The sequence below is a fragment of the Colletotrichum karsti genome (genome assembly GCF_011947395.1).
Source record: "Colletotrichum karsti strain CkLH20 chromosome Unknown Scaffold16, whole genome shotgun sequence".
Lineage (NCBI taxonomy): Eukaryota > Fungi > Ascomycota > Sordariomycetes > Glomerellales > Glomerellaceae > Colletotrichum > Colletotrichum karsti.
In genome coordinates, this window is record NW_024065916.1 from 936,437 (window position 1) to 961,501 (window position 25,065).

General features: G+C 54.0%; 8 protein-coding genes across 8 annotated transcripts; 5 read left to right on the top strand and 3 right to left on the bottom strand.

Annotated features, from left to right (window-relative positions):
• Window positions 1-189: 189 nt before the first annotated feature.
• Window positions 190-2,579, top strand: CkaCkLH20_05806 (nucleolar gtp-binding protein; the record flags this gene model as incomplete). Its single annotated transcript, XM_038888524.1, has 4 exons — window positions 190-347; window positions 438-1,176; window positions 1,508-1,784; window positions 1,840-2,579. 4 exons carry the CDS (start codon window positions 190-192, stop codon window positions 2,577-2,579), a joined length of 1,914 nt encoding a protein of 637 aa, XP_038746421.1.
• Window positions 2,580-4,154: 1,575 nt separating this feature from the next.
• CkaCkLH20_05807 (gpi anchored cell wall) lies at window positions 4,155-5,308 on the top strand (the record flags this gene model as incomplete). Its single annotated transcript, XM_038888525.1, has 2 exons — window positions 4,155-4,836; window positions 4,890-5,308. 2 exons carry the CDS (start codon window positions 4,155-4,157, stop codon window positions 5,306-5,308), a joined length of 1,101 nt encoding a protein of 366 aa, XP_038746422.1.
• Window positions 5,309-6,016: 708 nt separating this feature from the next.
• CkaCkLH20_05808 (uncharacterized protein) lies at window positions 6,017-7,220 on the top strand (the record flags this gene model as incomplete). Its single annotated transcript, XM_038888526.1, has 3 exons — window positions 6,017-6,395; window positions 6,446-6,544; window positions 6,619-7,220. 3 exons carry the CDS (start codon window positions 6,017-6,019, stop codon window positions 7,218-7,220), a joined length of 1,080 nt encoding a protein of 359 aa, XP_038746423.1.
• Window positions 7,221-7,758: 538 nt separating this feature from the next.
• Window positions 7,759-8,886, bottom strand: CkaCkLH20_05809 (uncharacterized protein; the record flags this gene model as incomplete). Its single annotated transcript, XM_038888527.1, has 2 exons — window positions 7,759-8,647; window positions 8,696-8,886. 2 exons carry the CDS (start codon window positions 8,884-8,886, stop codon window positions 7,759-7,761), a joined length of 1,080 nt encoding a protein of 359 aa, XP_038746424.1.
• A 2,750-nt stretch (window positions 8,887-11,636) lies between these two features.
• On the top strand, window positions 11,637-16,553 carry CkaCkLH20_05810 (choline transporter; the record flags this gene model as incomplete). Its single annotated transcript, XM_038888528.1, has 11 exons — window positions 11,637-11,847; window positions 11,905-11,987; window positions 12,053-12,149; window positions 12,207-12,686; window positions 12,737-12,942; window positions 13,014-13,125; window positions 13,181-13,417; window positions 13,476-13,550; window positions 15,285-16,130; window positions 16,205-16,294; window positions 16,351-16,553. The coding sequence occupies 11 exons, from the start codon at window positions 11,637-11,639 to the stop codon at window positions 16,551-16,553; spliced, it is 2,640 nt and encodes an 879-aa protein (XP_038746425.1).
• A 441-nt stretch (window positions 16,554-16,994) lies between these two features.
• Window positions 16,995-17,634, top strand: CkaCkLH20_05811 (uncharacterized protein; the record flags this gene model as incomplete). Its single annotated transcript, XM_038888529.1, has 2 exons — window positions 16,995-17,160; window positions 17,219-17,634. The coding sequence occupies 2 exons, from the start codon at window positions 16,995-16,997 to the stop codon at window positions 17,632-17,634; spliced, it is 582 nt and encodes a 193-aa protein (XP_038746426.1).
• Window positions 17,635-17,766: 132 nt separating this feature from the next.
• Window positions 17,767-18,851, bottom strand: CkaCkLH20_05812 (uncharacterized protein; the record flags this gene model as incomplete). The annotated part of the gene is made up of 3 exons (XM_038888530.1): window positions 17,767-18,064; window positions 18,141-18,522; window positions 18,578-18,851. The coding sequence occupies 3 exons, from the start codon at window positions 18,849-18,851 to the stop codon at window positions 17,767-17,769; spliced, it is 954 nt and encodes a 317-aa protein (XP_038746427.1).
• Window positions 18,852-20,531: 1,680 nt separating this feature from the next.
• CkaCkLH20_05813 (uncharacterized protein) lies at window positions 20,532-22,643 on the bottom strand (the record flags this gene model as incomplete). The annotated part of the gene is made up of 6 exons (XM_038888531.1): window positions 20,532-21,345; window positions 21,399-21,517; window positions 21,576-21,868; window positions 21,925-22,186; window positions 22,241-22,444; window positions 22,560-22,643. 6 exons carry the CDS (start codon window positions 22,641-22,643, stop codon window positions 20,532-20,534), a joined length of 1,776 nt encoding a protein of 591 aa, XP_038746428.1.
• Between the last annotated feature and the right edge of the window lie 2,422 nt (window positions 22,644-25,065).

The following is a 25,065-nucleotide window of genomic DNA, read 5'->3' on the forward strand; positions in this document are numbered from 1 at the left end:
TATGGGGGTATTTTCTGAGACTATGATTGGCTGTTCGGGGGAGCGGCGCTTGGTCGCCCCGAAGTCTCCAAAAAATTTCAGCAACTCCACTAAAAAAATCCCTGGACCCCACCACCGCAGAAAGGACTTCTACTTTGCGCGAGCTCCAACCTCCTTCTCTCATTCTTTACAACTCACCGACTTCAACTCCTGCCCAGTCTCACCCCATTCCTTTCTTCAAGTTTACGACTGGGCGAGTTCGCGGTCAAGATGGGAACCGGAAAGAAGGAGGCGAACCGAAAGGTTCGTCAAGGCAAGACCGGCGATGGCATGGCCAATGTCAAGACTAAGGGCGAAAATTTCTATCGGTAAGTTTTTTTGTTCTTCTGCTCTCCCATGGGATGAGCATGAACCGTTTCATTCTTAGCGCGCATCGCTGACACGAAGGGGTTTTGCAGTACTGCCAAGCGTGTGCGCCAATTGAACATTTTGAAGGATGGCAAGGCCCAGCGCAACGCCGACGGCGAGATCACCAAGGCCGCTTCGTTCCAGAGCCGTGATATCCCCAACGCCCGGATTGAGCCCAACCGCAAGTGGTTCAACAACACGCGCGTCATCTCCCAGGAGAGTTTGACGGCGTTCCGTTCAGCCATGGCGGAGAAGGCCAACGACCCCTACCAGGTCCTGCTCAAGAGCAACAAGCTGCCCATGTCGTTGATCAAGGAGACCGAGAACAACGCCAACGGCGTCAAGCAGCACCAGGCTAAGATGACGATTGAGACATCCTCGTTCGGCGATACCTTCGGCCCCAAGTCGCAGCGCAAGCGCGTCAAGATTGGCGCAGGTACCATCTCGGACCTGATGGAAGATGCTGACAAGAGCTTGGACACCTACAACGAGCGCCTCGAGCAGGCTAAGCTGCTGAGTGGAAACTCGGGAGCAGACGCTGGCGGCGAGGACGAGGGTCACGTCACCATGTCGATCGAGCCAATCTTCAACAAGGGTCAGAGCAAGCGTATCTGGAACGAGTTGTACCGTGTGCTGGACTCTTCCGACGTGATCATCCACGCCCTGGATGCTCGCGATCCCTTGGGAACTCGTTGCTTGAGTGTTGAGAAGTACCTCAAGGAGGAGGCGCCTCACAAGCACCTCATCTTCGTCTTAAACAAGACTGACTTGGTGCCTACCACTGTTGCTGTAAGTTTATTCTTTTTTCTTCACATCTCTTTCTCCAGACCCCAGTCGTTTTGTCAGGAATCCTTTCGCACACTCGTGCCCCCAATGGAAGGTTCTCCGTTACACGCTGGGAATATCAAGGGTCGTCTCGCTGTTCTGGTTTTCGGACCAGAGCTGATGGGGTCCGTTTTGGATCTCCCATCATGAGATGAAATTGCCTCAATTGAGTTGAAGTCCGCCAGTGCTCTTTCGAGCCTTTCGATGGTGGTATTTCTTAGTAGCGAAGCATACAAATTTTCATACATGACTGTGTTGTTGTTTTTTCCTCAGTATGGAAACTAACTGAACACAGGCCCGCTGGGTTCGATACTTTTCCAAGATTCGTCCAACACTCGCGATGCACTCTAGCATCACCAACCCCTTTGGCAAGGGCAGTTTGATCGAGTTGCTCAGGCAGTACGCAAAGCTGCACAGCGAGCGCAAGCAAATCTCCGTCGGTCTCATCGGCTACCCCAACGTTGGCAAGAGCAGTATTGTCAACACATTGAGGAAGAAGAAGGTTGCAAACGTCGCACCCATTCCTGGCGAGACAAAGGTGTGGCAGTATATCACGCTCACCAAGAAGATCTGTAAGTCAACCCGTCGTCGAGCTTCCTTCCCCAACACAGACTAAGATTTTTCTAGACCTCATCGACTGCCCTGGTATCGTACCCCCATCTCAATCCGACACCCCTCAGGACTTGCTCCTTCGCGGTGTCGTCCGTGTTGAGAACGTCGAGAACCCGGAACAGTACATCCCCGCGGTGCTCGCCAAGGTCAAGACCCATCATATGGAGAGGACCTACGAGCTAAAGGGTTGGAAGAACCACATGGAGTTCTTGGAGATGATCGCCCGAAAGAGCGGTCGTCTCCTCCGCAAGGGAGAGCCCGATTTGGATGGTGTTGCCAAGATGGTTCTGAACGACTTCATGCGCGGAAAGATCCCTTGGTTCACTCCTGCGCCGGTTGATGAGTCTGCCGAAACTGATGAGGCCATTGAGGGCCGCGGTGGCAGGCTCGGAGAGATGCCGCAGAAGCGGAAGCGAGACGATGCTGAGAGCATGCCCGACACATCCATGGGCCCGTCCACCATTGCTGGTGACGACAGCGAAGAAGAGGAGGAAGAGGAAGATGACGAGTTTGAGGGTTTCGGCTCCGGCGATGATAACGCTGAGGGTGATAAATCCTTGGCCGAGGCGTCCGAAGATGCTGGCGAGGCTTCAGACGACGTGATCCCGCTCGACGACATCTCTGATGACGACTCTGAGAGCGATGACGAGAGTGGTGACGGCGCGGCCTCGGAGACGAGCTACAATACCTCGGTCCGGGCTATTTCGGACCGGAGCACCAGGAGTAGCACGGCTAAGAAGAGGAGAAAGACATGAAGCTGGGAAAGCTAGATGATGTTCACCCGCTGCGCCGCCGAAGTTTCGGCAGCATCACCCACTCCAGGTGGGATAAAAGAGCAACCATTATTGGTCGGGGCGACTCAGGACTTCGTGTCCGAAGTTGGGCGCCTACCATTGTGCGACGGCCGCACCTCTGGTATGAGATCAGAGGGTCAGGACGGTACTTTAAAAACTTGAATGCAGCCCAAGGCTGCTGTCGTTCGGTAGTCCGCGACCCGAATGCGGCTCTTCCGGAGATCGCGAACCCCCTGCTTCCCTGTCCAGAGCTCAGCACGGGCTTTCAGCCGCAGGTGTTTCTTCCGAGGCTCTGCACATCCCGGGAAGAGTCGAGCTTGATATTTTTGTTAACCGTATGATACCCATGACTTTGTCGAAAAGGACAACGTACTTACCCCGTGGAAAAAGGACATCGTGACAGAGATGATACAACTTTTGTTACTCCGTGCTCGCGTGCGACTCAGTTTCTCGCAAGAATAGCAAGATATTTCAGAATAGAAGAGGTCGACGAGCCTCGTTCATCAGTCAGTCAAAGAAAAACACGATTCGTCGATGAAAACTTTGACAATGAAAAGTTTGTTTCCCTCCGGTTCCTCTCCATGTTTCTTGTTTCGACCTGTGCCGTTCGCTTCACCTCCCGCTCTCGCAGCGTCCTCCCCGGAAACATCGGCCGATTGAGAGGGGAAGCGAGGAGGGGATTCGATGGCAAGGTTTAAACTTCCTCCAGGACTAAGCAAGAGAGTTTTTTTGGGAGGCCATCTAAGCTTTCTTGTTTCTTGGCCCAATCGAACCACTTCTTCGGGGAAATCACTGTTTTTTGTTCGTCCATTAGTTCGTTGATTTTACGTTCATCGCCTCCCCCTTTTCTACGAGTTGTCATCTCGATCGGACTTACATCTGATGTTGTTCGCTTGATCTTTCACTCTTGATGGGCAGGAGGGTCGGCAAGTGGCTTTGAGCCCACGTGAACTGCGTATCCGATGTTTTTCTGGTGTTCTTGGTGTTCCTGACGGCCATGAGTCTTGTCGTGTGCCTTGGTCTTTGCTGCCCACCCCCTGAATGACTCTCCGTCTCTCATGATCTTGACATCGTCGTCGGACTCTTCGTGCCCCCCATCCCCCTCACCATCCCGCATTTCCGCGCCGGACCCTCCTCCGGCCAGACTTTTTCTGCTTCTACCGGCTAGTCAGACGAATTCACTTTGCTTCGTGTTCGCAGCGATATCCCCCCTCCGATGGCGTCTTTCTGCCCTTTGAGGGGTTCAAGAAAGCATAAATAAGAGAGAAAGACCTCGTTGTGGCCTCATCCATCGTGGAAATTACCTTCCTGGCCCTTCATCAGCATTCGCTTTTTGCGTTGAGAAGAGAAGACTTCTTTTTCACCTTACTCCTTTGGTCTTTGACCCAGGACATCGCTTCCCTGACGAAGTGGGATTGCTCCTTTCCGTGTGACGCTCGTTGTCATCCGTCTTCTTCTCTTCAGTCCTCGGACCGCCACACATATATACACTCATACGTTTATAAATTCCCCGACACCTTCTTGAAGGACAGCATCATGCGTCTTTCGATACTTACTGTCGTTTCTTTGGCTACGAGTTCCCTCGCTCTAGCCGTCGTTGGCAGGAGCGATAACAGTACCCTGGATGCCGAACACGGCCGCGGTAAGGACTGCCCCGCGGGCGGACCTCCCGGAGGCGGAAACGGCGATGGCTCGTCGATCGAGAGCGACGAGCATGGGAGGGGCAAGGGCTGCGACAAGCCCAAGCCGGGAGAAGGTGGCGATAAGCCTAAGCCCGGCGAAGGTGGTGACAAACCCAAGCCGGGAGAAGGCGGCGACAAACCCAAGCCCGGCGAAGGAGGTGACAAGCCTAAGCCCGGCGAAGGAGGCGACAAGCCTAAGCCGGGAGAGGGTGACAAGCCTAAGCCTCCTCCTGGCGGCGGCGGCGGCGGTGGAGGGGGCGGAAAAGGGGGTGATGATTGCAAGGGAGGCGGTCACGGAGGCGGCGGAGAGGGCGGCGGCGGAAAGGGTGAGGGCGGCGGCAAAGGCGAAGGCGGAGGAAAGGGGGGCGGTGGCCTCAAGGAGTGCAAGTCGATGAAGCTTCGGGCCAAGGGCTCCGTTTCCGGCTCCATTGGTCAACTGGACAGCGGACAGCTCAGAATCGGACTTGAGCCGGTGACTTTGAGAATGGAAAAGGGGGAGCTTACTGATGGCAAGAAGAGAGGCTGCTGGTGGACCCGTAAGTTTCTCCTTTTATATCTGACGGGGACTGAAAGCTAACGAATATTCCAGCCCCTACTATGACTCTTCAGTGTGATGTCGGCCAGCAGCCTGAATCTGGATTTGAGGTTGGCTGTGATGGACGCATCAAGTTCAAGGATCAGACGCGGTTCTTCCAGTGTGAAGCCGAGAACCAGCAGTACAACGTCTATCGCAAAGGCGACCAGGGCGCGAACTGTGCTGAGGTCAGTTTGTATGCCGACGGCTGCCGGGAAGGCGGCGGAGGCGGAGGTGGTGGAGGCGGCGGCGGCGGTGGTGGTGGTGGTGGAGGAGGAGGAGGAGGAGAGGGCGGTGGTAAAGGCGGAGAGGGCGGCGGCAAGGGAGGCGAGGGCGGCAAAGGCGGCAAAGGAAACCCTTCTCCTCCGAATAACGGGACATCCGTTCCCAACAACGGAACCTCGAAGCCGCCGCCTTCAATGCCTCCTATGTAAGGCCAAGGACAGCATCATCCAGTTGCGTTAACGGACACTGCAGAGGCCCTTTTCCGGGCACGTGGGAAACCGGGGAAGTTTCAGGACTGGAGCCTGATAATTATGCTGCTTTCAGTCGTGGATGCAGGATATCTTGGGTGGTCTAAACTGGGTATGGAGGTAGATAATGACGGAACTACTGCCTGAATCTCGATACAGAACGAGAACTCAGAGCGAAGGAGGAAGAATGAAAAAGATATTCATCTTATGGACGAAGACTTGTGACGAGACAAGCAGGGTGTTGTTTCCTGATCATGTTTGCTGAGGTTCAAAGAAAGGTGTTCACGCCATAGAAGGAAGGCGCCGCAGAAGGGATGCCACCTTCCTAGGTAAGACAGCTGCGGTGTGCCTTCCAAACACACAGCCAGTGTTTCTCTGTAGACGAAGAATCTTTTGCTAATTCTCTCGATAGAGATACACGATTCGATATTCCTTCGTGCACACTCAACATCCGAGATCCTGCCGGCCTTCTTCCCATCCTTAGCTTGGAAATATTTGATTATTTTTCCGGCTATCCCAACACCCCACGAAGCACCCTCTTTTTGGTTCTGTCTTTCAACTTTCGTTTCCTAGGTCGATCGCGGGGATTGCAGCATCCTCTACGACTACAGGGGATATTTGACAACGACCCTCCTGCCAGAGACGGTGTCTAACCATATCGTCGGTTCAATGGCCCCAAAAAGAGGAGCAGAAGAAGAAATTCGGGCTCGTGCCGATGTCGTTCGGGCGCGACTTACGATCCCGGACCGCCACGCGGAGCCCCGACTCCAAGACCGAGCGAACCAAGTCCGCGGCCGCCTCGCGATTCCGGGTCATCACGCCGAGAAGGTCATCATGCATCGGGCCACCAAGATTCGCAAGAACATGAATCTTCCTCGCACGGTAGCACACTCGGATTTGGATCATTCGGATTCGGATGGAAGACCTCAGTCGTCTAGTAATCCCAGTGCTGCGGCAGTTCCATCCGAAGATTCCATTTCCAGCAGCCCTCCTTGGCTGAATATGGATGGTGCGCCTACGTCACAGGTGCGCCAGGAGCTGTCTTCTCGTGAGTCTTCTAGGCATTTTCTTGGAATGACATCGACTGACAAGACCAAGCGACGGTGTCGCTATTCAGTCCGTCTGGCCGACCGACGGAGAATCCCATGGTTTCCGCTTTCTCATCTGGAGGCCATCCTCATATTCGAGCTTATCTTTGTATGCAATTATCCCGCTCTTCAGGACACACCTCATTTGTCCAAAATTTATGCCCTAACTTATTGATCTTTCAGACACCGATAGAAACAACCGAGCGAGTGTCGTCCGATCCCGAAGCCCGCAGCCTAGTGACCTCCCATCAACACCATGCTCTCACTCTGCCTTCCGCAAACGCAGGTTTTGTTCCTCCGGGACGGTTTCGAACACGATCTCGACCGGCACCATTGGCCATTCTCCTCATCGATACGAGTCGGGTGCGATCATGAGCAGCAGCCCCATTCGCGAGGTTCCTGTTCTTGATCCCTTCAACCCCAGTAACAATACGGGGCAGCCATACCTGCAGATCCAACCATGGAAGAGCCAGCCCAATGATTACAACTCCTACTGTGCCGCTCAATTGGCGGAAGCACGTTGCTTCGCTAAGATCGGTCACCGCGGACCATTTCGGATCGGCCGGTATCTCTGCCTGGTGGACACGGACACTGGTGAGCCCAAGAGAATCGCTCTGATGAGACCCGATGGTGAGGGAGGCTTCTGTTATGTTGACACTAGGACGAGACAACATGTCCCCGAGGTCACGCCACTTGACAGTGGAATACCAATCTGGGGAGACAAGGGCGAGTTCCATGGCTTCAAAGAGGGCCGCACCGCTGCGTGCGTGTTTGGCACCGGATAGAATCCGGCGATGCCTATACAGCCCAAGGAAGATAACTACCCATGGACGTTCCGTTCCAAGGACGCCTGGATGGGAGTGAAGTCACCCAGACCCGGAGCCCAGTTCGAAGAAGCTCAGCTGCCTGAAGCGCAGTTTGGACCGACCCCGGCTTGGATCAGGGAAGCAAATGAGGTCCTAGGCATTCGTGACGGCGGCGACGCCTTCTCGAATTTATTCGACCATCACAAGGGCCTCGATCCTTGAAGTTGGAAATTGCGCAGGATTGGCTGAGAGTTGGAGGGGTTTCGGCGGCCTGATTTGGCTTCAGCGGGTTGATGACACCCAAAGGTCGTTCACCGTCTTGTTGGTTGTACACGATATCTATTGGAAGAGTCTTCTTGCTGAATGCTTTGGCTGCCCGTATAGCATTCGTCATGAGGACATCCGGCCAATATTGCAGATAGTTGGGTATGTAATAGATGTACCTAAATGTCATAAGAAGAACTGTAGTTTTGCTCTCATGCTGTCACGCTCTCGCTATGCAGCGGCTGTCTAGTCCTTAACAACCGTTCGACTTGCGCAGTAGCTTCTCAACGTCGGATGTGATATCAACCAAAGGAAAATTTGTTCTGTTTCCAGCAGTCGAGCCAGGCACGGGTGTATCCGTGAAGAACTCCTCTACCATGAAGAGGTTATCGCCAATTTGAACGGGAGCCGTGACGATGCCGCCTTGTGCCGCCGAAGAGTTGTTAGGAACCGTGCCCAAATGCTCGGCCGACTTCCATAAACCGTCCTTCGATCGAAGAACGGTGATGCCCCTTAGGTTCTCGGCGACAAGCAGCACTTTCCCCTCGTATCTTGGCGGCAAGTATATGGCGTCAGTTGCATCGAGGCTCGCTTCTGGGGTACGGGGGACGAGCTCCGGCTTGCCCTTGTCATCCTTCATGTTGAATCGGTAGATCTGGCGGTCCTCGTTGTTGTTCGACAAGAGAATGTTCCCCGTTGCCGCAAGTCCGGAGAAGCCCATTTTCGAAGGGACCAACTGCTGCGGGAGAAACCACGATTCCACGGCAGAGCCTTTGGGGTCGACCTTCATGATGGTCCCCGGAAATGATCCCACGACGTAGGTGTTTCCGCTGGGGTCGTGCTCGATATCCTGAAAGCCGCCGTACTGACCTTTCGTCACAGCAGTGATGTTCTTGTTCCAGACGACTTGTTTTTTGGCGGGGTCGTACTTGATGATGAAGTTATCGCCAGATATATCCTTGCCGGCGGTGTTGAAGGCAGCAGCGGCATCGACGACAACAGAAACGAGTTTTGTATGGGCGTCAACTTGCACGCCGCCTATGTGCAGGTTTGGGTTGTGGGTTATGCCGTCAAACGTGATGATGTCGATAACCGAATCTTTGTAGGGGTCATAAACGACAACGCTTGCGTTAAACAGTGATCTAGACGTATCAGTATGCTGACGTGAATGAGTTTGATGATGGACTCACCCAAAGTAAACGATGCAGTTGTCAACGTCCCAGTCCGCATTCTCGGGGTAAAGTTGGTACTGCTGGATTGTGAAGCTCCCTTTTGTAAACGGAGGACAGGTTTTCGGGAGTTTGGGAACAGCTTCTACATGGGCAAGTAGGGCAATGAAGGCGAAGACGAAGCCTGCTAGAACAGGCCGAATGCCTCCCATTGTCCAGCAAGCAGTGCGTTCTTGACTGGAGAGCATGGAAACACTCAGCAGCAACGAAAGAAATGAAGACGAAGACAGAAATCGATATCGCTGGAGCTTCATGCCATACACCTTCGGGTTTCGCTTGTCTATGTATGCTCTGCATCCATGATGATCACAACCGTCGCGCCCCACTGGGCTAATTAGTCCCTGACTTGACGTATGGCTGATACCTGCAAGGAAACTAGCGTTGTTCCCACGGTTCCCACGGGTCCCTAACATGTTCCTGACATGATAATCATTCCTGGAGGATTCGCGAAGGCATGGCAAGGTAATACTCAGGATGGGATTATGAATGGAAAGGGTGACCTGGAACAGCAGGGGGGTTACCAACATCATCCCCGGATGATAGAACCGGCAGTTAAGATCATGTCAGGGATTTCAGAATGACAGCTTCTGGGTGTCGATATCGGCAGTGGCGAGATGTTCTGAGTTCGTACAAGTAAGTTGGGTATTGGACGAGGACGTGCTAGTCGGCGGCCGTTCGGGCAAGGGAATGCTTGTCATTCGAGCCACTTGGCCATTAGAAAAGTTCCAGCGTAAGTTGGAGGAATTGATGAGAGGTAGACAAGAACTCAGAAGAAGAAAAATTGCCATTTAGAGTAAGATCTCTTGGGGTATTAGGGTGGACGGGAATAGATCCGTCGAAGTAAGATTGCCAATGATGCGTCACCAGTCGACAGCATGACCAGGTCGCTGCAGGAGACTTTGCTCCTGGATAAGAGTTCGCGGCTTCGCGCTTGGGGTCGCGAGATTTCAGTGTGCAATCAGAAAGTTGCCGGTATTAGAAGCCATTCAGGGGTAAGACGACTGTGAAGGTTTAATGGCGGTTTCGCAGCCAATGACTGCCAAATGGCACGACTGCCGACTGGTGCCGCAACGTGGACCCAGGGATCAACTAGCATAACTTACTCATTTTTAGGAACAATGATCGGTATTCCACGAATTGGCTTTGAATGACCTGCATATGCCTCGGTGTTTGACAGGGAGATGTGAGGTTCGATGTTGATGGAACACTGGTTCAAATGATTGAAATGCTGTGCTCAGGGCCACCTCCCCATTATTTAGCGCTATCAGGTCGGTTAAGCTTTGGGAGGTTTCGCTAAAGCGACCGAAAAGGGACGGCACTAAGCGCGAAATGGAAATCCGAGGCAGTTCCACGGCGCTATCGGCGCTAAGCTGCCGAACTGCGGGGTTAATGACAGTGGCCCACGGGGGGTGGACTCGACCCGGCTTAGCGGCTACCTTATTCCTCTGGTCTCTTCAATTTCATTCCCGTCAACTCAACTTGACTCGCCCATCTCTCAGAGGACCTCACTTGCATCAGACCATCTCTTTTCAACAGATGTTATCCCAAGTATCCTGATCCATAAAGCTTATAGTCCACCCAGAAGCCAATTTGGGTAATGATCACTATCGTCAGTCCCAATCATCGTGGCCACTCAACGTATGGTCAGCATCTCCAACTCTATTCTCAAGCACCCAAGCAGCTCATGCCCCGATGAGATGTCTCCATCCCAGACTTCCCCCTTAGCATCGTTCAATATAGGTATTAGGGTAATTCTCAGGTAAACATGACCAAGACCTTTGGTTCAGGCCTCCTACGGACGGACACAGGATATGTCGTCTTTCCTGCAGGTGTCAGGGTCACATCGCGCCAATTCTACTTCAGTAATCTTGAGAATGGTAGCCCAGAAGACCAGAATTTGATGGCAAACACGGCGATACGAGTTCCATCGTGAACTCTATCCGCCGTTATGCTGAAGTATCTGGCCAGAAAGACGTTGGTGAGCACATCCCACGAGTGTGGCCGTCGCTCCAGGCACAGGTCACAGTGCGCCTCGGCTGGTGTTTCTTCTTCTTCGAACACCGAGTATTTATCCCATCTCGGCACCATTTCCCTTCCGTGACCATCATAGGCCAAGACGTTTCGTTTCGTTTCGTTTCGTTCCGTTCCGTTTTGCTAAGCACTGAGGTTGGGGGAATACTACGTAGCCGCCACGCTATAAGACGGCCGAAAAGCTTAGATGGCGATGGCGGCTTGGGCTTTCCCGTACGCACAGCCAAACGTTGCGCCTCATTTTTGCCAAACACTGGCTATCCTGCTCTTGTGAGTGGTTGATCACGTCGGCATATATTGGACAGCCCGCATCACGTTCCGAGGTGGCGCGAATATGAAGCGAACCTTACAACTGGATTACTATACAGTACGTCCTGGGTATTGCTAATATCTCTCCAATGCCTGTGTGCAATTGATCCACGCTCTGCTTATCCAAGGTTCGGTTTTACAAGCAGTAATCTGAGACACAGGTCGCAGACGCTTCCTGCAGGCTGACAGGCCGAAAGCCATGTAACGCCAGTCTTAGCACGACGCCGTCACGCAGCGTCTAAGCGAGTCTAGGGATGAGTTGTCCTATGTCTTCGTCTCAAGATATGGCGCTATTCGATGCCACGGTGGCACGGCTTGAGAAGATACAATATCTGCTTTGACTGATAAATATTCCGTCTGTTCTGCATCTTCACACTAAAACCCCGAGCAAGCTACTACTCTGTAGGCCTTGCACGTTGTCAGCTTCCGCATCTGTCTGCTCGTAGTGGGTTGGGAGCGGTCAACCCCTACATAAGCTCACCGACATTGCTTAACAGCACAAGTGAAAATTCGGCGCAGTTTTTCGCTCAAATTTGTTAACGTAGTGTTGTGAAAGTTTAGGATGAGGGAATCGACGACACGGAACAGCGTCTTGGAGTTTACTACTTCCGACGATGAAACAATTGTCGTGGTTCAAGATGGCGTACCTCTCAACGCAGCTGGCCACCGAGATCAGTTGTCGCGTCAATACGGACTCCTCGGACTCGCCAGCATGGCCCTCACGGTAGACAATGCCTGGGTCGCTCTGGGATCGTCCATTTCGGTTTCAATCCGTGAGTCCAGGTCGACCCTCCCCCGCTGAAGCTCATAACGAACCGGGGTTTATCTAGTTAACGGTGGACCCCCTGGCATCATTTATGGTCTTCTTGTCGCCGTCTTCTACTACTCCCTCATCGGATTGAGCCTGTCAGAGGTATGCGTCACAATAGATGCTTCCCCGCACGGAACGTCGAGATGTTGAGCTGACCCGGCTTCAAGCTTGCCTCGTCGGTCCCTACAGCTGGCGGTGTTTATCATTGGGCGACCATCGCCGGCGGCCCGCGATGGGGCAGGTTCCTCGGATTCTTCACCGGGTGTAAGTTCAATTTCCGTCTCATAGCTCAGCAGCATTGTGCTCACGACTACAATCCAGGGATCAACTTCTACGGGTGGATGTTCTCTCTGGCGTCGCTTCTGCAGATATCGAGCAACATTGCCGTGAGTATGTATGCGGTGTACAACCTGGACACCTACGTCAGCCAGCCCTCTCACGTCTTCAGCGGATATCTCATCATACTCTGGGGCTCGGCGGCCTTCATCGTCTTTGCGAATAAGTACGCCCCGCATACGCAGCATGTAGGAACGTTCTTCGTCATTGTCGGCGGCATCGTCACCATCATCATCCTTGCTGCAATGCCCAAACGCCACGCAAGCAACCACTTTGTCTGGGCCTCCTTCGATGAGAATAACGCAACCGGCTGGTCGGGAGGGGTCGCCTTCCTTCTGGGTGTTCTGAACGGCGCCTTCACGATCGGTACCCCTGACTCGGTCACGCACATGGCTGAAGAAATGCCGCATCCCAGGAAGGATCTCCCCAAAGCCATCATGCTGCAAATCATCTTGGGGTTCATCTGTAGGTTACGCTGTGTTGTTGAGGAAAAACATCTAGTTGACTTGGCGCAGATGCCTTCTGTTTTGCTGTTGCTTTGTCGTATGCCATCACGGACATTGCCGCCCTTCAAGGCGGGTTTAATACCTTTCCGTTGACAAATATCTATGTGCAAGCAACAACTAGCGCTACTGGAGTCCGAAATCCTGGCGCGGCCTTTGGGCTGCTGTTCATCATGCTTGGCTGTACACTGACATGTTGCGTGGGCTTGACATTGACTGTAAGCGCAACCGCCCGTCTATAGTTTTTGTCACTTGAGTCTGAGTCGTGTCAATTGCTAACTAAATCTAGACTTCCAGGACTTACTGGGCGTTGGCAAGAGACAATGCTGTGCCGTTGTCAAACCTGTTTGGTAAGGTCAATGAGCGACTCAGTTGTCCCGTCTGGTCAACCTTGTTTGTCTGTAAGTCATGTTGAACATTGCGTGACCTCGTATCAGGGCTGACAACTGATCCCAGGTATGCTCGCGACTGGCTTGGGGGCCATTCCTCTCGGGAGTCCAACTGCTTTCCTTGCGTTGGCTGGGTCCTTCATCATCTTGACTTCCGTGTCTTACGCCATCCCCTTCGCGGCCAACATGTTGTCGGGGCGGAAGTACTTTCCGCGTGGGCCGTTTCACTTGGGAAAAGCAGGTTACGTTGTCAACGGACTTGCAGTGTTGTTCATAGTCTTGTTTGACATTCTCTTCTGCTTCCGTAAGTTTGAGCCAGCCCCCGACGGCGTACACTTGGTTAATACTGATCCGTTCACCAGCTTTCGTCCTGCCAACCACGGAAGCAACTATGAACTGGAGCAGCGTTATACTGGTGGGAACTGTGGCGATCACTGGTCTCTGGTGGGCTGCTCATGCAGTAAAACATTATCCCGGTCCGAAAGTGATGGCGTTATATATCAGTACTGACGGGATCGTGCCGATAACAACAGAGAAGAGCCGAGTAGAATCCTCAGCGACAGACGTTAAGAGTAACGAACAGATAAACACCATAAGGTAGATAGATACTGAAGCTGCGCAAACAAGCATCGCGTTCATAGTTGTGGTCGCAACTATCCGCCATGCCACTTCCTTATTGCCGATGTCGTGGCTGCTGCGGTCGCACTCTTACCAGTACTTCCCTATATGTTCTGGGAGTGTGAGAAATTCATTGCTGAAAAGCTCGAACACCAAGCTTGTGGCAAAAGGGAAATTATGCCGTTGAAAGATGTCTATACTTCCATTAGGGTGCCGACTGAGCCGCTAAACATCCAATTTGTTCGTGTTAGTGATGCGTTGGCCGCCTCGCACCACTTCGGCAAGATAGTCCGGACTCAAGCCATATCAAGAGCCACAATTCCTGTCAACATGCTGTGCAACCTGGCTTCCCCGAATCTCATCGCATGCCGAGTCGTTCAGAGTTGTTTTGGTTACTTGTATTGGTTGGTGTGCGGATCAAAGCTGCTCAGGTGAGCCCGCCACTTACATTGATTACACCCCGCAGGTTGAGAACGTCTAACTGGAACCAACCCAGGAATGTCAGGACCCGAGCTGCGATAACTATGACCTTGTTCTCGCTTTTGGGCGTTGATAGTTCAAACAACGCAGAGACGGGAAGCTTGGCGTTGTTGTTTTCCGTTCGCGGGGTTGAGGGCGCGATGTCAAAAGCGGAATTCGGGGGACCACCATCCGCTGTTGCAGCCCCATACGGAGGCGGAAGTAAACTCCAGGAAAGGCGACCGGCGTTAGTATTGAATTTGCCGGATGTGTTTGCCACCTAAATCTTTTGCCGGCACTCAAGTGAAAGGATCGTGAAGAACAGATTTAGGTGGATGGTAAATGCCTGGTCGGGTCTTCTTCCTCAACCACAGTGGTGAAACAAGACGCCCTCATCATGGGTAGATCGATGGAAGCGAAAGCAAAGATCTTGGTTCAATCGTTCCAGAGGATGGCAAAGCGAAAGTATTTGGCGGCCCGCATATGCAATGCAACATAGTAACCTGGTTGTGCAGGTACGTCGGCTCATCCGCCTCCAGACCCGGGGTGGTGTTGATCGTTCGTGTGGTGCAACTCCGTCTGCGCCCCGTCTTTTCGGATGTGTTTCCTTCAAAGCGGAGTGACCTGTCAGTCGATCCCAGGGTCCAGACGTCCGCGGTGCCTGTGAGTCTGGGAACGCCATTGATGGAATTTCAGAGTCACATGGCAAGAAGCTTTCGAGGGGATGGAAGACGACGATCCGCTGCGGCTGATGCTTCCGATCAGGCGAATCGACAACTCTGCGTGATGTCAGTAAGACTACAAAATGGCAATATCCCACCGGCTTGAATTGGAAAGCTTTTGTTTAGTTGTCTACAGGAACAACATCAACACTTCCAAAGATGAAGTCGGTCGTTGCTGGAGTGCTCTCTCTTGTTGCCGCTGCTTCGGCGCAGCAGGCTCTCTATGGACAATGCGGTGGACAGGGCTGGACTGGGCCGACAACCTGTGTTTCGGGCTCAGTTTGCCAGTATGCGAACCAGTGGTATTCTCAGTGTGTTCCTGGTATGCTCTCCCGAACCTCTGAAAGAAGGATCGGATGCTCATTCTCCTAGGCACCGCTGCGACGACTTCCCGGACCAGCACGCTCGCGACGTCTACACGGTCAGCGAGCTCGTCCTCGGTCCGGACATCCTCCACCAGAACCTCGTCAGGTTCAACGCCCCCGAGCACCGGCTTCCCCAAGGCCAGCGGCACGAAGTTCAACATCGACGGCGTGACCAAGTACTACGCCGGCACCAACTGCTACTGGTGCAGCTTCTTGACCAACGCGGCGGACGTCGACCTCGTCATGGGACACCTGAAGACGTCCGGCCTCAAGATTCTTCGCATCTGGGGCTTCAACGACGTTAACACGGTCCCGCAGTACGACAACTGGTTCCAGCACCTGACGGCGTCGGGCTCGACCATCAACACGGGCGTGAACGGTCTGCAGCGCCTCGACACGGTTGTCGCATCGGCCGAGAAGAACGGCATCAAGCTCGTCATCAACTTCGTCAACAACTGGGACGACTACGGTGGTATCAAGGCGTACACGAACGCTTTCGGTGGTGACCACAACGGATGGTACACCAACACGGCTGCCCAGACGCAGTACAAGAAGTACATCGAAGCCGTGGTCAGCCGGTACAAGTCGAGCACGGCGATTCTCGCGTGGGAGCTTGCGAACGAGCCCCGCTGCCAGGGCTGCAGCACCGATGTCATCTACAACTGGGCCAAGTCCACGTCCCAGTACGTCAAGAGCCTCGACGCCAACCACATGGTGACTCTGGGCGACGAGGGCATGGGACTGCCCGGTGCCACTTCATACCCGTATGGATACTCGGAGGGAACCGACTGGGTGGGTCTGCTGAACATCACGACGCTGGACTTTGCGACCTTCCATTTCTATCCCAACTCATGTAAGTGCAGAGACGAGCTCTCACCTTAGGGACAAGCAGTTAGAAGTTAGAGGGGAGTGGCTGACATGGAATAGGGGGCGTTGGGTACGACGCCGGCAACAAGTGGGTGACCGACCATGCGGTCCACTGCGCCGCCGCAAACAAGCCTTGCTTCTTTGAAGAATGTGAGTTGATGAAGCCTTCCGCCGACGTAAATCGAGGCTAACACAAACAACCTCAGATGGCACCCCTGAGCGCCATTGCGAGCTGGAGAGGCCTTGGCAGATCACGTCGGCGACGACCCCCGGCATGGCTGCTGATGCTTTCTGGCAACTTGGCGATACTATCAGCACCGGACAGACGCACAACGACGGCAACACGATCTACTACAACACGGATGAATGGACCTGCTTGGTGACGAACCACGTTGCCACTATCGGTTGAGTGATGTCTGTTGTGGTGGTTGAAAAAGAGAAAGTGAGAAGATGGTGAGAGATGCCGCAAATAGTTTCTTCGCTGTACATATTGAACAACTCTATGCAACTGACGAATGGAAAGAGGATGGAATATGAGAAACTCATGTCGAGATATTCGGGATGCCAGATACGGAAATCTGGTGGTGTGAATGTCAGGCTTGATTGAGCCAATGAAATCAACAGAAAATCGTCTGACAGGGTCCCCGCCTTCTACCCCAAAAGGGTGCAGTGATCATGGGTGCGTCATGGCAGCGGTTGCCCCTGTAATTGCGCTTATCGATAAGCTTGCCCGCTGGAAAAGAATCTCGAGCTTCCGCCCGGTTGCGATGCTCGATTTCCACTTTACAAATCACCGATTCGATTCGCCTTGAAGCCGACGATCAATTGAAAACCACATTACCACAGCACAATGGGTGCATCCTCGTCAAAAGCTGCACAGGGCACAGCGCGCAAGTTTCCGACCCGCACGCCCGGCGCGGTGCCAACATCAGCCGGAAGAGCAGCTCCGGCGCCCCCTCACTCGCATCCCGCACCAGGCCGGCCGACGGCGAAGGCTGCCACGGCCAAGACGGATGGTGAGTTCCTGTCCTTGATTTTCTTGGAAGCCGACTCTAACCGCGTGATTCCCATCAGATATCGTCCAAGACTCTGTCGACCCCAATAACGTGACGGATGAGTTCTCTTCTCGCTTGCGCCAGATGGGAGTCGTCCAGCCGAACCCGACCTTCTCCCCCACGTCGACAGCAGGCCCAGCTCCTCACGCTGCAGCAATCCAAAACCCGGGCCCTCTTTTCCCTCCTACTTCAAGGAATACAACACTGGGCACCTTGGAAGCGAGGCGAATCCTGCAACAGCGGGCTGACGAAGAGTTCGAAGGCCTCGGCAGGAGCGGCAGCGAGGGACGATCATTACTGGACCTCAACACCATTGTGCAAATGCACTTGATGCGTGACAAGGGTCACTCGCCGGCTGAAATCGAGGAACGACTCAACTTGAGGAAGGGCCTCCTTGAAAAGCTCGGCCGACGTGGCATCACGAGTGTTGCTTGAGGGAAAGCAGCAATTGAAGATGTAAGACTGTATTATATATGTATAAAAACCATAAAGATAACGCTAGACTCCTGCTGTCTGACCATGACAACTAATCAAATCATAAATGGACTTTTCTCGTCTTCGCCTCCATTACCAAGCGCAGTGCCCACCGTCGATGCGCAGGTCGCTGCCCGTCATGAAGCTGCTGGCGTCGCTCAGCAGGAAGACGGCAGCACCGCGGTACTCGTCTGGCCTGCTCAGTCTGTTGAGCATGTTGTGCTGAGGCCACTCCGTCTTGCGCTCGGGGTATGTCTCGAAGAGAGCCTCGACCATGGCGGTGACGATATAGCCGGGCGAGATGGTGTTCACGCGGATGTTGTGCACACCCCACTCAGCCGCGAGGTTGCGTCCGAGTTGCAGAACCGCCGCCTTGGAGGCGTTGTATGCACTGCGCGCGTGTTACGTCAGTTTTGTGTCACCAACTCGAGGCGATTATTCGCATTTGCGGGCCAAGAGGGACTTACGGGCAGATCAATCCCCTGTTGGCGACTGTGCCGCTCATACTGGCGATCATCACAATGCTACCGGGGGTGTTGAGGCGAATCATCTGACGGGCGACGGCTTGCGCAGTCATGAAGCAGCCCGTGACGTTGACGCCCATCATCTTGTCGACATCCTCGGCCTTGTACTCGAGAGCGGGAGTCTCCTGCTGGATTCCGGCGGCGGCGATGAGGCCGTCCAGGCGGCCGTGCTGGTTGACGATACCCTCGACTATATCGTTGAGTTGGGCGACATCACGAACGTCGACTTGGTGGTATGTGAGAGAAGTGCCGAGCTCAACGTTGGCCCTGAGAGCGACCTTTTCAAAGTCGGGGTCGGGCGTGGGAAGACGGTCAATGGCGTGAACTGAGCACTTCTTTAGCATTGTCTTCTAGTGAAAGTCATTACACGCGCTTCTTACCGATTGCGCCGGCTTCAAGGAGAGCCTCAGCTTGGGTGAGGCCGAGGCCTCGTGCGCCGCCGGAGACGACGATAACCTTTCCTTGGAGGCTGAACTCGGGGAGGACGCGGGTGACGGTCGGCGATGTGATGTTGAGGGCTTGCTTGGAGCTGTTGTGGAAGCTTCTGGCCTGGGCAACGAGAGGCTCGACGGCGAGAGGTTGGGCGGCGGCGGGCTCGACCGGGAGAGTGGCCACGGGGATGGGCTGGGTTGCGACTCTGGAATGTTGCGCCATGTTGAGTTGGGCGCCCCGATAGAACGGCCTCAGACGGGTTACATACCGAGACATGTTGTCAAATTGGACAATTGAGAGAAGTTATACGAGGTCCTTGGAGGTCAAGAAGCAGGAGGAAACTGGCCAACGGAGGTTCCTTGAAGGTATCGTGTGTCCGGAGTAGGTCTCGTTGGAGTTGGAGTTGGAGTTGTAGGTTGGTCGCAAAGTCTAAGATTGTAAGGTGGGAGGAGGAGGGCGGCGTCAATGACGGGAAGGCGGAAGTTTATTCGGGTGATGAGGAATGTTTGTTGTCTGAGTGATGATGAGCTACACAATTCTCAGGACCTGGGAAGTGATTCTTCCTCTCATCCTTTATACCTTTCGTCGACGGGTATCGTGGACTTTGGTTTGGCATGCCTCTTTGGGTCTTCCCTCCCTTCCCCGCACAGGATTCCCCCCTCACGCCTCTCTTCAGTCCATTTGCCAATTCTCAGATCAGCATATCCCCGAGTAGCGTGGAATGTCACGGCACGGTAACGATTGCACCAAGCCCAACAGCTAGCGCCGGGATGTCAGGATAGGATTGGTGTGAATCCAGGGGGCGCTGTTGGTCATTGGAACAATATTCCCGGTCCGGATTCGGACTGGCGACGCGACGAGCCTCGTGTTTGGCCGGAGCTCCCGCCATCGCCTCAGCTGTTTTCTTTTCTTAGCATCGTCAAATCTCGCTGAAAGGTGGCAAGGCCATGGTCGCGGGCTCGGTGCCAGGTCCCAACCCCGGCCTCATCGTCCGTCCCATCTGCACGTCGCGGCCGCATGAGCTCTCGTGGGGAGGCTAGAACGCTGAAAGAGAGGGTCAACCAGTTTCCGAGACAGGTCATGCGGTGGTTGTCAGATATCAGATTCGAGATCCCCCCCTCTTCCTGGGCAGCAAGAAGCAGCGACGGCAGCGGCAGCAACGACAGGCCAGAAGATGCAGCAGAAACACAACACCAAAAAAGCTCAGAAACAGCAGTTGGAGGCGCCCACAAGGACCCTTGGCCCCGCGGCGGAACACACCGGCGGGATCCGTTGGTTCACGATTGACATGAAACGGAGACTTGATTCGTCGGAACATCGGAATAGCTATCCCAGGTTCAAGGGTAGGATGGACGTTTCTAATCCTGATCCAGGGAGTCCAGAGTTCTGATGGGGTTCTGCTGGGATCCGGGCCAAACACTATTGGGATGCTACGATACATGCCAGATGGGTCAAAGGTCTGGTGAACCCTTTTTTTTTCTGTCTTCGTGACCACCGCGCAGGGACCGAGAACCCTGCCCATCTACTGCAAAGTTGGTGCGGATTACTGCAGGACAACAAGTCCAGACTTTGAGTCCACACTCCACCCCAGTCCAGACCATCCGTGAGCATGGCGATGTATCCTCGAGGTGGAGATGAGTCTGGGGGAAATGCGGAGTCTGGAGGTGCGGCCCTGCATGGAAAACCCCCACGGCTTACCCCTTTAGGCAATCCGAGAAGCTCATCCCTTTCTCCCTTTCTCCATGTCGACGACCAGCTCATCAAACATGCTTCCTTCTGCGCCACCGAATTGCAAAGTTCTGAAGGTCAGTCAGACGCAGACCCTGATGCGATCGTGAGTTTGACTGGACGCATGACTCCTTTCGAACACGCAATGTAACCGCCAAACACGAACCAGACACACTACCCAACTCTCTTACCAACTCTAGAGCCTGACCGACATCGTTCCGTTCTGTTGGGCTCCGGCTCCGTTTCCCTTCTCAGTTGCTGCTCCAGTTCCAGCTTCGACCACTTGTCCTCAAGCCGCTGCACTCCTGCATCGCCCTCCTTGGCGATCCACTGCTGGACGGTCCAGAATGATTTCAGATACGATATCCCGAGCACGAAGTCCTCAAACCCGATCGAGAGCCCGGTCACGGCCATTTTCCTCCGGACAAATCTGCCCTTGGCGTCCGGTCCCGCGTTGGGTGCCGCCACCAACATGATCCACAAGAAAACCCCCGGCATCTTCTTCCAGGTCACGAGCCTCACCCTTCTCATTGCCGTGTACGCGTCCTCGAGCACCTCCTGATCGTCAAACTCTGAAATTTGGCGGAGAGACTTCACCGCCCAGCTGTAGATCAGAGCCGCGAGCCTGATCGTCTCACGCATCCAGTCCGCCTCTGAGCTGGTCGCTGTGGGCCGCAGACCTGGCATGCCTCGTAGCTTATCGTACAGCCACGACGCAGTGCTTCGGATCTTCGGAGCACCCGTCGGCATTGTCGCCACCGAAGTGACAGACATCGTGAGGAAACGCACGTCGTCGAGGATTCTTGCCGTTTCCACACACATTCCAAACTTTTCCGCGATGCTTTCAAAGCTCGTCGACGACCCCAACAGTGGACTATCGTACCGGTCGGGCCACGCTGTTGGGATTGGTATTTCCTCATCTCGGACTGGGTCGTTCTCCTGCCAATAGAGATCCGTCTCGAAGCAGCACGCAATCTCATAATCGGTCCTGGATACTGCGTAAGTAGGCTGTGCCGCCCGCCCGTCTTGAGACAATCTTACAGAATCATGATGGACTCGCCAACGATGTCCTTCAAGCCCCTCATGCCATTTCGCAGCCCGATCATTCTTTTGATGCCTCTCATGTGCGCGAACATGCTTTCATCGGCACCCCAAAACCACTGAAAACCTTGGTCAAGACACGAATTCGTGGGGCACAACTTTGGCAAAGTTTCTCACCTCCATGACCACCAGATTCACAACGGTGCGGACCATTTCGACAGCGATCGCGTCGAAAGGTCGTGCCATGTATTCGGCGATTATTGACAAGACTCGAGCTTTGATCGCGAGCGACTCTGGGTTCTTGGTGACCTCCAGCCCTTGCTCGAGCGACTGAGTCATTGAAGACATGAGGATCCCAATGTTGGGAAACAAAGGAGACTGGAGCATCCAGGGCAGGACCTCGGCGAGAAAGACTGGAGGCTGGCTCTCACCGTCAATTGACACCATATTAGGAGCGACGACTCGAATATCTGTGCCGGCCTGTCAACTTGGGCTCGACAATGTGGTGGGCAGCTCACAAACTCACAGAAATGAAGCAGTTCCGTGGTTCTGGGCCCCTGAGGCAGTGGCATTCCGTTAAGGGTGGTGACTTCCGTGAGCAAGCCGCCGACGGACGCAATGATGTTGTGGGACAACGCCGATGGGTCGCCGTGGCCATCGAGGAAGAGGTTGGACCGAGTCTTCGCGGTGACTAGGGCCTTTTGCCCATCTTGCTGGCCGTTCGAGGATCTTCTCGAATCTGGCCATGATCCATCTGAACTGCTAGACCGCTTCGCTACCGATTTGCTCTGCGACTTTGACCGTGAAGTTGATAATACAGGCGCCGATGGAGAAGAGGACACAAGCGTATCACTCGAGTCGTGATTCAAGAATGGTAAGTCGGGTCCTTTGCCAGACCCCACAGAGAAGGAAGGCAGCTCAAACGTGAGGACTTGATCCTCATAGGCCAACTTCGGGATCGACTCGACCTGCGTGATGGTACACTCCACCGGAGGGAAGCGCCTCGAGCAGTTCACGCAGGGGTCGTCTGGCCGCCGGAGTATGCACTGCAACCCTTGTGCTCAGCGTCGATTCAGGTAGATTCGGAGTCCGGGCCGAGCCGGGACACTTCTAGAAGAACCGAACGGCTCGTACGGAGCACATGGGACGTCGATCACTCACCTTTTGCTTCCTTCTTTGGCATTCTGTGCATGACTTCTGTACTCTCATCCGCCTCTTCGGCGGTGGTTTCGATGCTTCGGCCATGGTGACTGAGCGGACTTGACGTGTCGAGAGATGAGACCGAGACGTCGCATTGTGATAATATTGAGCAGCTGAAAACGAGATGAAAGGGACAGTTTGGCCACTGGCATGCTGTTGATTCAGCCACCGCTGGAGCTGAAAGATGGTGAAGGAAGTGTTTGGATATAGAGATATTGAGGCGTAAGGTGATTGAGGTTAAAATGGGCTAAGCAGCATATACCTTGGTTTGATGCCTACAGTGCTTAGACACATGTCCCCCCGACCGCTAAGGTACGCCATACCGTTTTCAAATCGCCCGTTTAACTTGAACAAATCCCTCAAGCGCGGCAAGCGCAAGCCGGCTGAATGCTTCCACCTCTGCTTTCCTCAGCTGGTTAGGTTATACATATATGTTTATCGTCCTGCTTTCATTCCTCCACTCCGCTCTATCTCTTCGATAATGTATCTCAGGCACTCCTTTGGGGGCAATATCCGACCGGGAGCTGTGGATGAGTATCGCACCAACGTGGAGACACCAGACGGATTTCAACAACTCTAAGCACGATAATACGCCTGCCTGCGCAAGGAGTTGGACATTCCTGGAATCATGCGCCGGCCCGACTTCAAAGCTCAAACGGAGTCAAAATTCGGGAACGCACTCGGGATACTTGGTCGATTCCCGTGCACTGCTGTTTCGATATACGGACAAACCCCACGCCATAGAACACGAGACGACGAAGACTCTGGTCTTGTCTTGGTGTTCTTGGTGTGGGGGTAGCGTCTTGTCGTGGTTTGTGGCTACTACAATTGGTGTCAGACGCACAGTGGTCGTCTAGACGCAAACGAATAAAAGGAAGGCAGAATGAAATACTGGCCCGATCAGCGCGGAGAGCCACAACGGGGAACCCGAAGGCAACGCGCGCCAGCTCATTGTCACGTGTTTGCCTTCCTCTTCAGTCGTTACATTATTTCCTGCGATTGCAATCGATGATGACGGCAGAGGAATTGTTGCCACTGCCTCCCAGATGCCCATTGACGGGCGCTCAATGAATGCACAGCAAAAGCTTTGGTGAAATGACCAGAAATCCGAGCAGTGGCAAGGAGAACGGAAAGCAGTTCGTCCACATGCGGACGGGAGCGATCGTTGATGGCTCTTCGGCAAGGATTCAAGGTGCCTCACAACGACCGGAAGGATCAAGGCCCAGACTTGATAAAGGCTTGGTATGAAGTCATATTCTGCCAAGCGGCTGAAAATTTCGTGAATTATCTGAGGAAACGGAAGAGATGTGGTGCATCAATAGGCCGGTACGACGAGGTATTTTGGTCTCGAGAGCGCTCCTCTCGTGGGTGTGACGAGTGCCGCGCCGCGAGCCGAGACCAAGTTCAGGGGGTCTGCCGATTTTCAACCTCTTGGAAGTCCGCACAACGCGGCCTTACAGTCGGAGGCCCCGCCGCCGAGCACGAGGGCAGCTTGGCGGCGCCGCTGATCATCATCCGGCTACCACCAACATCTTGTTGGTCTCCGGCTTGGGAGGCTGGCCGACAAAAAGTCCATTATTGACGTCCAATCGCCCGCACGGCTGACGGCTACCTGCCGGTATTGTCCTTCGTTGCCGCAGTGGCTTCATCGGCCCAAGTCGTACGGCAAGGCTCGCGACATGGATGTGTCCTATGAATCTCCAACTGTGTTGCCTTCGCCGGAGGGGCGGCTTTGCATCTGGTAGACCGCGAGCAGCATTGCATTGCACTGGCAACAAGGGGGTACAAGACTGACCGTTTGGAAGCAACGCAAAGGCTGAACCACGTCATTTGACATCTTGATGGCAGGCAGCATGATGGAACTCCGTATGCAAGTGCAGCATCGCATGTGGGTTGCTCCAGTCCCTCGACTGCCGCTCTCTGCACGTCTGAGAGGCCCACCGCCATGAGATCCCACGGCTGTGGTCGGCCTCCGCGACCGCTTACACGGTACTACGCCTTCGAGGCCGTAGTTTGTCAGGCTCGCAACACCATTCTCCACTAAATGTTGCTTGGCTTGGACAGGAAAATTGCGTACATTCGATCCAGAGGCGGTCAGATGGCCCTGCAAACGAAGCCTGGTTGCGACTCTGATGCCGTCCTTTAGGTTGTGCGGTCTTGGATGTTCCACTCCTCCATCTTCGTTGTGTACAGGTATTGGTGCGCAGCAATGTATGCCATCATGAATCGAGAAGACCCCTCAAGCTTGGAGCCCCGGGATCCACATGAAAGGTCTTGTTGACGCCGAGAAGGTCGTGCCCGTGGGGTTTGATAACTATAAACATCACCGATTGCCTTTCTTTCCCCATTTCCCCGTACTCTCCTCTTTTCTGCTTTCCCAAGGATTGCTGCTTCTTCCCCAGAATTGATCCACCATACTTGCGGGCTTGATTCAACGCTGCTTGGTTTTGTCATCTGACATCTCGCA